Source organism: Pezoporus wallicus, unplaced genomic scaffold (genome assembly GCF_028554395.1).
Source record: "Pezoporus wallicus isolate ANWC-B61680 ecotype Strahan unplaced genomic scaffold, APGP_CSIRO_Pwel_v1 contig_3817, whole genome shotgun sequence".
NCBI classification, from domain to species: domain Eukaryota; kingdom Metazoa; phylum Chordata; class Aves; order Psittaciformes; family Psittacidae; genus Pezoporus; species Pezoporus wallicus.
The window spans coordinates 2,708,039-2,719,300 of NW_026635157.1; the positions used below are offsets into that span (position 1 = coordinate 2,708,039).

At 38.3% G+C, this 11,262-nt stretch overlaps 1 protein-coding gene across 3 annotated transcripts in view; it reads right to left on the bottom strand.

The window, feature by feature from the left end:
- Positions 1–9,951, bottom strand: part of TFB1M (transcription factor B1, mitochondrial) — a 28,651-nt gene extending 18,700 nt beyond the window's left edge. For 2 of the 3 annotated variants that reach the window (XM_057406326.1, XM_057406309.1), the window contains exons 1-5: positions 9,935–9,951; positions 8,642–8,797; positions 7,011–7,162; positions 2,699–2,807; positions 1,413–1,564 (exon numbers count right to left, since the gene is read on the bottom strand). In XM_057406326.1, the coding sequence (XP_057262309.1) occupies positions 1,413–1,564; positions 2,699–2,807; positions 7,011–7,162; positions 8,642–8,774 (546 nt within the window). In that variant the 5' untranslated portion in view covers positions 8,775–8,797; positions 9,935–9,951. Of the gene's footprint in view, positions 1–1,412; positions 1,565–2,698; positions 2,808–7,010; positions 7,163–8,641; positions 8,798–9,157; positions 9,456–9,934 lie in introns of those variants that run through there. The other variant, XM_057406317.1, reaches the window with a different exon arrangement.
- Positions 9,952–11,262: the final 1,311 nt, after the last annotated feature.

An 11,262-nucleotide genomic window follows, 5' to 3' on the forward strand; every position in this document is an offset into this window, starting at 1 on the left:
CCCATTACCACTTTGCAGTTTATGTCATAGTCCATTTTTTGCAACAAGGTATGATCTAATAGGACATGAAGTTCTTCTGGAAAAGTGTTCCTAGATTTTTTTAATACCTGAAACCACATGAGCTCAGAGCTCAATTAAGAAATCCAGCTTATTTCATGTTTGTCCCTGGTGTTCTCTAGAGCCATCTACTGGAAATATCAGTATTTGTCTTGAATGTTGACTGCAGGGCTAGAGTAATGACAGCACAATATGGTTTTCTGTGACCCCCCCCCAAATTACTACAGATATCCAACTTGCATATATACTTATTACAAATTTATGCACAAACAAAGGCCAGCAAAATTTTACTATTAGAATTTTTACATTCAAAGATTAAAATTAAAATCACCCACACATGTTAGGTTGCACACCAAACCCCTGATATTTACAAACACTGGACTAATTAGATGGAAATTCAGTTTTCAGACTGATGTGCAATTCCTTTTTCCTTTTTTTTTTTTTTTCTTAAGCAAGTGAGATGCTGGTAAGAAGCCATACTGCTTTTATAAATACAAAGCAAAAAGTCTTCCAGCCTTTGCAATATGATATATATCATCCAATGGCAACAGAAATATACTGTTAAAATCTGAAAGCACTGAGGAGTATCAACTTATCTAGAATTAATGATACTACATAGCAGATTAGTTTAGTTTTGAGAATCTAACTATTGACAAAAAGTACAATCTCAATTTGCTCTTGGACTTCCTCTGACAGAACTCCAGTAATGCCTTTCTACACACACAAGACTGGCAGCAATCCATTAATAATTCTGATTATCAAGTCTCATTCAAAAAAGCAAAAGGCAGCTTCCATGGTCTTGATGAACATTTTCTGTGTGTGAAGTGTTTAATCACAACTGGAAATAATACAAACCCTCCATTCTTCCTTATTTCAAGGAAGCTATCTTTTGAAAAGAAAATATTTTTAATTAAGAGAGCAAAGGAAAAAACTATCAGTGTATTTCATGAGAGGATTAAAAGGTAAGGAAGAACAGACTGATGAAATGGTGCATGAACGATCGAGAGAGAAGACGGTTAAAAACAGAAGAGTGCTGTGGAATTTATTAATGTTTAAGAAATCAATACTTCAGAAAATAACAGATTAAATACCTCAAGGAAATAGGTCTCTCTGTAAGGAAATAAAAAAATAAAAAAATTATGCGCTGTAAAAGAATCAGAGCAGATGATTAACTCAACATTAAAATTCATAATTTACAGCCACAGAAATAAAAATCAATAAATCAAATAAAAATCAAACCAACTCTTTCCGCTCTTTTTAAAGCCATCTAAGATTAGGTTTGTACTTTTAAAGAGGCTGCAAACTTTTGTTCAAATTAGCATCTGTAAAATTTTGGGAAAACATTAGTATCTTACCTCTGCAACTTCCTTCTGAAAAGTCAATGTCATCTGTGTCCTGCCATAAATAAAAGGCCCATCCTTTTTGGAAACATTTTCAAGCCATTTGATGATTAGAGGAGTTGAAACACTGAAGGGGAGATTCCCAATGATATGTATACCTGGTGGCTCTGTTAACATTTGATGGAAGAAAAACAACTGTCAAAGAGTTTTGGATGAGATTTTGCATGAAAGAACATGTAAGAAAGAAAGATATGCACGTATCAACTTAGACTTAAAACACAAAAACAATTTTTATTGTGCCTCACCAGAATTATGCCTTTCCATTTACATCTGTCTTACACTAACAAAACTGTGTTACTATTCTCAGTAATTACTTGGAAAAAAGTGGTTAGGTTTGGTTCTCATTTACATTTGAATATACCAGTAACTTTCAGCTGACTTTCAGCTCATCAGCAAATTTCAGCTGAGCTACCCCAGAACAGCAAAACTGTAACAGCAAAACTACAAGACTGTAGCTCATGAACTCTTCATAATCCCCAAAATAATCATCTAGACCAAACTGGACAGAGATCTCCTCTGAAACTAAAAGGGTTTAGGGCAAGTACAAGACTTAACCATGAAGAAGTGATAGGTATCTTTCAATTATGGATTCTATCAGTGTATGTGTGTTGTATAAACACAAAGCAGGCATTGCATTAGCAGGGATCCTTATGTCTACCCAGCAGTGCAAGGGAATCGGGCAAAACAAATGCACGTGCTGTTTCTTAAGACACTACAGCATTTAATAACATGCATTTAAATGGTTGGACTTGATGATCTTAAAGGTCTTCTCCAACCTGGTTGATTCTATGATAATATTAATTCAGGCTGCTTTTCTGGCACACTTACTATGCACTTTTAAGGCCGTGATGTTTCTAGAATATTTGTGGTATTACATGTGTATCAGAGATGGCCAAGTATCTTTCTAAAACCCACCAGCCTTTCAGATTTTCAAATGACAGTAATACAGAAAAAATATTTGCTTTTATACTTTCCAAGAGTCATTATTGTACAGTCAAGACATTGAAAGGTTAATCACTGCAAAGCTCCTCACTGTTGACTAAGATGAATGTCACATCAGTTTCACCGTTTTGTCTTAGGATTCTGTTTCCTTCTGGAAAGGAAGAAAACAAGCTCATCTCTCTCTTCTCACCTTCAAAATGTACCAGAAGAGAGTAACACCTGCACTCAGTGAACTCCAATTATACCACCACACTTAAGATACAAGAAGCCTTAAAAATAAACCAAATCCAAATACTAACCATCCTCCCAGTTCTTTTTTAAGTGCTTTGGAAAAGCATTCTCCATCTTGTATGTCAGGATATCTCCATGAACAATGCGCACTTTTCCTGGAGTTGCTTCAGATAACAACTGTTTGTAAGCACGCAAGCAGAATTCACAGTGAGTATTAACCAAAGGATTTCCAGTTTCAGCCACAGCAGAAATAAAACATTGCTGTGTATTTATCTTCAATACATAAAAAAGCACAATAGTAGTTAAAACCGAGGTACTATTAGTAAGCATTTACTTTCAAAAAGCAAACACTAACAAAAAGAGTTTAATGTGTAACTCTGTAAACACTGTTCACAGCCACAGAATTCTCAACAGTGAATTTAAACTTGAAGACTGCTAAGAGTGTTTTTGATAAGGACAACTAACAAACCTGGGCCACCAAAAGAAACCCACCTGATTTAAGTAATAATGCGAGCAGCAGGTTTTGAAAAGTTTTTAGATTCATTACCTTTGGAAACAATGCTCATGTTGTTTATTCTGCCTCCCCTGCAGCTGCCGGGTCTATTATCCAATTTTAGCCATATGTGATAGAAGACCGCACAAAAATTTAGTCGGTTTTTCTTTTACATAAAAAAGGGGGAAAACAATCTCTCAGTACTCCCTCTGTAGTAGCTTGTACTCACACCATTAAAAACCAAGGAGTTCCCCAAAATGACGGAATGAGTATTTAGCAGTAGAGAAACATCTCAAAAAATTGTAAGTTCTTAACCATTTCAAAAAAATTCAGTCTGTTGCCAACTTCTCTATCCTACTTCTGCAGCTTACCTCATATTTAATTAAGACTGAAATGCAAACTCAGAACCAGCTGTGGTTTGATGACCAGCTCTTTCATTTCTGGTGTCAGTTTACACAATCACAACTAGCTAAGTTTTTTAGTGCTGCACTAATCTTTCTCTTAAGTATGAAGCTTTGCACAAACAGCACAATTCAAAAGCAAAAGTCAACTTTTACAAAGATTTTGGGGATATTTATTATTCCTACAGCAGAATAATGAAAAATGGCTCAAAGAACAATTTTGCTTTTGCACAGAAATCCAAAACCATAAACAGTTAAGTGCTAGTGGCTTGATGCTGAAATAAACTGCCCACCATTGTTAGTTTAATCTCCAGTCCGAATCCTGTTTATATGCTCATGGGCACAAACAGCTTACACAGATCTCTTGAGCCAAAGGAAGAGCTGCTTTCTCATACTGTTCTACAATCTTTGACATGATTTTTTTTGAGTAAATTTTTTTTTTTTAACCATCAAAACAGCTAAATTTTGTGTAGAATACTAAAAAAAAAAAATAAATAAAGAAATCTTAACTAAATCTACATGTTCCTATGGGATTTAAATGCAATTATTTTCAAATAGAAGAAATACATCTAACATCAACTCCAAACTACTTTATGTCTTTTTCAGCATCACACTAGCAATTACATGGCATACAGATTCACTGATCTGCCATGATTTGTCAAATCTTTCTTTGAAGCTGTAATAAATGCTATAACAGGATGAATGATAATGTAAGATCAATAAAGTTAGAAAATAGCATAAGAGGAAGCAGACAGCTGCCTACACAGTAATGGATTAACATATGTTATACTGTTTTTAATAATGGTTTTCATGTCAAGAGGACTTTGGGTTTTTTTTGAGTATCACAACATAAATGAGAACTGGATTTAATTTGTGAGTAGAAAAACCACAGTTGTATATTTATACTTGGAAATAAAGACTTGGAAACCCATTGAAACATTCTCCACTTTAAAGCTGATGTGTGCAGCTAAGTGTTCCAGGAGCTCTTGTGCACCAAGCACACTAGTCAAGTGATTCTCCATCACACAGATCCTCTAGCTGATCACACACAACCAAAAGGGCATGAACAAAACACACAGGGCACAGCTTAAAAAATAAAAAGGTGTTCCTGGAAGAATTCTGTATTCAATCCACTCTCTGGCCGAGAGCCCCCTTTCTCTTCTCATCAATCTTTCCAGCCTAATAACTGTCAGGGCATATGGCACAGGGAGTTTGTGATTCTTTAAGAGTGAGACAGAACTGACAGACTCCCAGCTTGTGTAAACTTTTACTCTGTACATGTATGTTTTTCACTATATTTCAGTTTTGAAGTAAAGAGGATGACAACTTCAGTTTTTTGATAGAGACCACAGCCTGAAAAAGTTAATAAAAAACACTGTACACGTTCAATTTGTGATTTTGTAAGTATCTAAACAAACATTTTTAAGTAAGAGTCCCCAGTTGTGATTTTAATCTCTGCTATTTTGTTATTTAAACCTCAACCCATTTATGAGCATCTGGTTTTGATGTTTTTAACAGAAAACTAGAAAAAATAGGTATTACAACCTGCATTATCACAAAAGAAAGATTCATTCTGTTATGCATCATCTTATTTGGAGGGAAACCCCAAATTTAACAATAATGGATGCAACAGATATAGTTTTCATTCACATCCACTGCTACCAAATTATAACATCTTTATAGTCAATAACTTCAGGCATATTTATTTCTACTTTAAAGAGGTTGCTAATTAAAAATAATGACTAATGTTAACTCACTTGAACAGTAAAGATAATTATATACCAAAACCTTATTACAGACCCTGAAAGTATACTTTTATTCAGACAGATCTGTTGTAACGGCTGCATTTTGGAAGATGAGAAAAATCGTGTAAATACTTAAAAACCTGTTACCAAGTACCACTGAATCTCAAATTCTCTCCAAATCCAAAACAGTTCTTAAAATCTGAAACAGAAATACAGATTTGCCCCACTCAAGAGAAAACATGAAGTCTTCATACTTCATAAAGTAAGGATGGCATACTATAAATTATTAATGGCTAAGCCTACAACGACATAGTTACATGCATATTCAGGTTTAAGTATATGAGCATTTTCATTCTTATCTTAGATTGGTTTTGTCCGACAAAGAGATGGTAGCAGTTCTCAACTGAACTGCCTATTTATTTTCACTGATTTGCTACAGAAGACACAGTACAATACAAGGAAAGACCTTTGAGATTGTAGAAGCTCAAGAAAACAGTTAAATCTTATTTAAACTGAGATTTTTTAACTGTTTTTCTTCATAGATTTATATATCTAAATTCCATGAACAAGGAAATTTAATAGCAACACAAGTAAATGGCATTTGAAAAATGCCACAACAACTTGTGAAATTATACCAACTTTAAAAGAAAGGAAACAAAGTTTAAGGGCATTTTTATTTTTTAATGTAAAATAAACACTGGTTTATTCTTCTGTATTTGGATATAAAAAGAAGTGTGACTAGCAGGTCGAAGGAGGTGATCCTGCCCCTCTACTCTGCTCTCATGAGACCTCACTTGGAGTACTGTGTATAGTTCTGGTGTCCTCAACATAAAAAGGACATGGAACTATTGGAACAAGCCACGAGGAGGGCCATGAGGATGATCAGGGGACTAGAGCACCTCCCGTGTGAAGACAGGCTAAGAAAGCTGGGGCTGTTCAGCCTGGAGAAGAGAAGGCTACGTGGAGACCTCATAGCAGCCTTCCAGTATCTGAAGGGGGCCTATAGGATGCTGGGGAGGGCCTCTTCATTAGGGACTGTAGTGACAGGACAAGGGGTAACAGGTTAAAACTTGAACAGGGGAAGTTTAGATTGGCTATAAGGAGGAAGTTCTTTACTGTGAGAGTGGTGAGGCACTGGAATGGGTTGCCCAGGGAAGTTCCATCTCTGAATGCTCCATCCCTGGCGGTGTTCAAGGCCAGGCTGGACAGAGCCTTGAGTGACGTGGTTTAGTGTGAGGTGTCTCTGCCCATGGCAGGGGGGTTGGAACTAGATGATAAGGTCCTTTCCAACCCTAACTATTCCATGATTCTATGATATTACCCATACTGAACATGAACTGGAGTGGAAATATGCTTTCACAATTTTATAAAGCATAATTATTAGGTTTAAAATTCAAAATAAGACCAAAAGACATTATGTTGAGCCCTCAAACTACTAGTTCATCTGAATGGTGAAATGCAACTGAAACATCTCAATCAGAAGAAAAAAAAAAAAGACTCAGCACTAATTCATTTGCAGTGTCAGGTCCCGAGGGGCCTAGGAGAAAGCAGGAGCAATTATCTGCTTGTTATACTGTGCATTTTTATCTTCAAGCAAACAATAGCTCTGATTTAAGCCAAAGAAGAAAACCTATTTTCAACGCTGAGATCTCAGCAAGACACTTGGCACCTTTCTATGTTCTTAAAGTCTTCTTATTCAATAGTGTGGATACATTTATACAAATTATTCTCCAGCTGGTACCTGTAATCCCGGAATAAATCGAGCATCTTTTTCAATTAAAAGGAGTTGTTCAACACCAGCACTGAGAATGGATCTGGTAATCCCTCCTGGCCCGGGGCCCACTTCACAAACATGGGCATTTTTCAGATTGCCAGCGTGTCTCACTATCTTGTCTGCAAGACACAAAGAACATACAAAGCTTTTATTCTGCAGAAGATCCAGCTCACTTAACAAACTCATTGTTTATTGTTAAACCACAAGTGTGCTTACCTCAGAACAGACATAAACAGTGACACATCCCAGTTAATCACACACCTGCTACACTGCACAGAAATCAGATTTGTTTCATACTGCAAGACACCATCAGCTACTTTTAAAATAGTATTTTCAGCTTAATGTAATATAATTGTTGCTCATTACAGAATCAAATGAAAACAAAATATTACTTCTCATCTGTAAACCATCAGGACTATTCTCCTGCAAGTAAGCAGCTGTGTTCAACATTCTAAAGTCTCGCCACAGTATTTCACTACATTTCCTTAGAGCCTATGTTTCAAGGAAATTTAAAAAGATAATAAGATTTCAATATGAACCCAGCAATTGTTATGAGGGAGGAGCTGGAGTAAACTAACAGCTGGAATACAGGCAATTGGTAGTCACAGAAGGTGGGTCAGATGAAAGGTGAAGAAAGAATACCTATACATTACTGGAAAGATACAATACTGGAAGGCATTACAGCCAGGAAAGAAAACAGATTAAGGTTTTAAAATAAACATTAAAAATGTAGCAAATGAAATAAAGGGATCCTTAGGAAGCATGGAGAGAAGATGCTGAGAGAAACTTCACTGCTCATTCCGTAACTTCTTAAATATGCAATAAGAAATACCTGAAGACCTGCCTACTCATAAGGTTTTACTAAATGCATGCAGACATTTTAATTCCAAGGTAAGAGTCCAGTTGTTCAGGAAGTGGAGCTATGTTTCATGTTTGCACTCTAAATCTTTATCAACCTGAATCTTCAAATGTGTTCAAACCATCAGCTACAGAGCTGCACTGCATTTCTTACTGCAAAACCCAGCCACCGCTAGAACAGTAAAGAAACCCACCGCTGACTGAACAGTGCCAGTTTTGCCATCAGTGTAGACATAAAAATACAGAAACCTAAACTGTTCAGAACAATAAAGCTGGTTCAAAAAAGCTACATTTCTGATAAACTAAGACAAATTACCTTCCTAGCCAGGCTATACATTAACTAAAATTGCGCAATGAATTGCAGTACTTTCTATGATACATAATAAGCAAAAAAAAATAGTATTTTTTTAAATCAAACTTGTAAACTATTAATAGCACCTGAATGGTAAAAATACTATTAAGGCTTGGACTTTTGCATTTCAGTCAATAATCCATATTTCATATAGGAATATAGTTTCTACCTAAAAGTTATTTATACAGAAACACATTTTCTAGGCATTTACAAGTAAAGTTTGTCTAAGCTAAAACTAAAATAAGTCTTTAAAGGTTTACCACTAAGTTGCTATTAACTTGACAGATTTCATCATACAAACACCATCTCCTCAGCTAGAATCAGGATTTTGAAGAAAAGCAGGATACGTGTTTTATAGAGGATTAAAAAAAATAACAAAATATTTAACCTGTCAGTCGCAAATCCAGTAGAAAATTCTGGGAAAGTTGTTTCTGTGCTTTAAGGCGATAGAGTTTAATAATCTCTCCAATAGTTGGCAGGGGAGGCAGACGGAAAGCTGCCGCCTTTCCTGGAGCTGCCATATGGTAACTTTTCCCACTTCCGCCTAAAGAGACATTTAAGAGATGGTTCTAGCATATGCAATAAATTCTAAAATACTTAACACTAAAAACACTACAAAGTTTACAAATACATGATTTATAAATCATTATGCAAGTGCTCAATTTTAAACATCAGTATTTTGACTACTGTATGCAGTGCTTTGCACGTGTTCATGCGATTTAGGCAACTCTCGTTCTGTAGCTTTGCCAAAACACCAGGTAAAAAAAAAAACCCTCTCACAATTGTCCAGTGTCCATCTTTCATTACTGTAAAAAAGGACCATTAAGGATAATCTGCTTGAATTCATGGCATCACAGAAATAATATATTTAAAGTATCATCAAAAAAGAATTATTTTTTATCACCTGCCTTTCTAAAGAGAAGAATCCCAAGCGTAAACAGTAACATTAACTAATTAAGAATAAAAATTCTTTTTACTTTGAGGATGACAGGTCCAAATGTTTCACCTTCCTCTACCTGCACCTGACACCCCTGACCTCGCCATTACAGACCCCGGGGCCAACAAGCTCCAGCACCGAGCGCCCACCCTGGGGTAGCAGGGCCTGCCATACAACGCTGAAGCCCAACACGCAGCAGCCTGTCCGAGGAGCGGCCGCCAAGCGCACTTTAGCTCTTAGCGGCCTCACGACAGGGACTGATGGCGGCAAAGCCGTGGAGCAGCAGGACTAGACGGCGTGAAAAGGCGAGCCTCCAAGTGCACACGCCACTGGCAGCTGCTGATAGGCCGGGGACAGCGCATGAAGCACAAGCCACTCCGCCTGGGTCAGAGCCCCTCGCAGGAAGCCGAATCCCGGTTCCGCCCCATAACGGCCCCGATCCCGGCCAGGCGTAGCAGTGTAGCATGCAAGTTCCACCCCACATTGGCTACTCCTGCCTCTGCCCCCCGAAGACGGGCTCCGCAGTGCGCATGCTCTTAGTGACAGCACGAGAGGGATGGCACGGTAGTGCTCACACAGGCGCAGAGGCCCTTAGCGTAGGGGCAAGCGGGGTGGTGCAAGGTCCAGAGGAGAAGCCGAGCGGGCCGGGACCAGAGCAGAGGCGCCATCCGGCCGCGCACAGGCTTCCTTCCCTGTTCTCTTACGAAAAGGGAAACTCGGAGCAGCACTACCGCGCCTCCTTACTCTGTGCAGTGGGAGCTGACCCGGAAAAGGAAGTATCTTTCCTCTGCCCCGGCGTGTCTCCATACGGGCGTATCCGGCTGCTCGGCGCCGTGATTGGCACCTTGTCCCGGGGAGGCATGGCCGCGAGTATGCTGCTAGGAACGCGGCCGCCGTGCTGTCCGTGTAGCCGCGGCGGGCGGATATTGTGAATGGGGTGGGCGCTGTGCGTTACCTGTGCGGTTCCGCGGGCTAAGGGCTCTGCCTGCTCGGGTCGGGCGCAGAGGTGTTTCTGCGCATGTGGACTGTACAGAAAACGTTCATTTGCAGCTGCCCGGGAGGGTTATGTTGCCTCTCTTCCCCAGAGCAAGGCCCCGCTGTAGCTGCGGGCTTTGCTGGTTTGGGACGGCATGGTTGGGGTGACGCCGGGTGAGCGCATTACCACCGCGATGGAGGTTCTAGACAATAAAAACACCTTGTTGTCAGACATTATCGTGGGTTAAAGTGCAGTTTGTCCTGGGGTAACTCGTGACTCCCTTTCAGATGGGTAGAACTGTTATTTTCAGACTCCAGGAAAAAGCGTTTGAGCGTTGATTGTATGTTTTCAGATGGCGTGGAAGTAAGATTGGAATGCAGGTTCAGAGATTTGCAGATCAGGGTAGAATTGAATTGGCCTCCATACTTAGAGTGGAGTTTTTTCTATTTTCATTTTTATTCTAATTGCTAGGCCATTTTACAGGTAGCCTGGATACTGCATGGATGGTACAGTTTATTTCTATGTATCAAAATTAATAGAATGTAATCATTAATAGAATGTAATTATTAATATAGTGTGATCAGAACCGATAGCTCATTTTCTTTGAAAATACGAATTTTCTGTATTTCTATAAAAGTTTTTTTCAGTTTTACCCTACAACACACAGGTCTTAATCTGACCGGGAAATTAACATGGAAGGTGCCATAATAGTGTTCTTATGAGTAATTACACTCTATAAACTGAGAAATTGCATATTGCAACAGAATTGTAGCTGCAGTAAATTGTACCCACATGTAAGTCCATGTGTTCATATATATGGGCATGTATGTTTGTGTATATATTGTCCAGTTTTAGTAATCCTAAAATTCACTGGTAGCATCAGGAGCCATTTTGGTGGAGTATTTCTGCATTATTTCTTGTCACAGTGGATTAAGGAAGTTCCATTCCTCTCAGCACTTTGAACAATTATTGGATTTTAAGGGTTTTTTTTCCATTTTTATTTAAAATTCTGTGTTTAATGACTGTTACCACAGTGAAATTGAATGTTAAGATGTTTCCAGAAAGCTAAGCAGCTATTAAAAAGCCACAGATAATT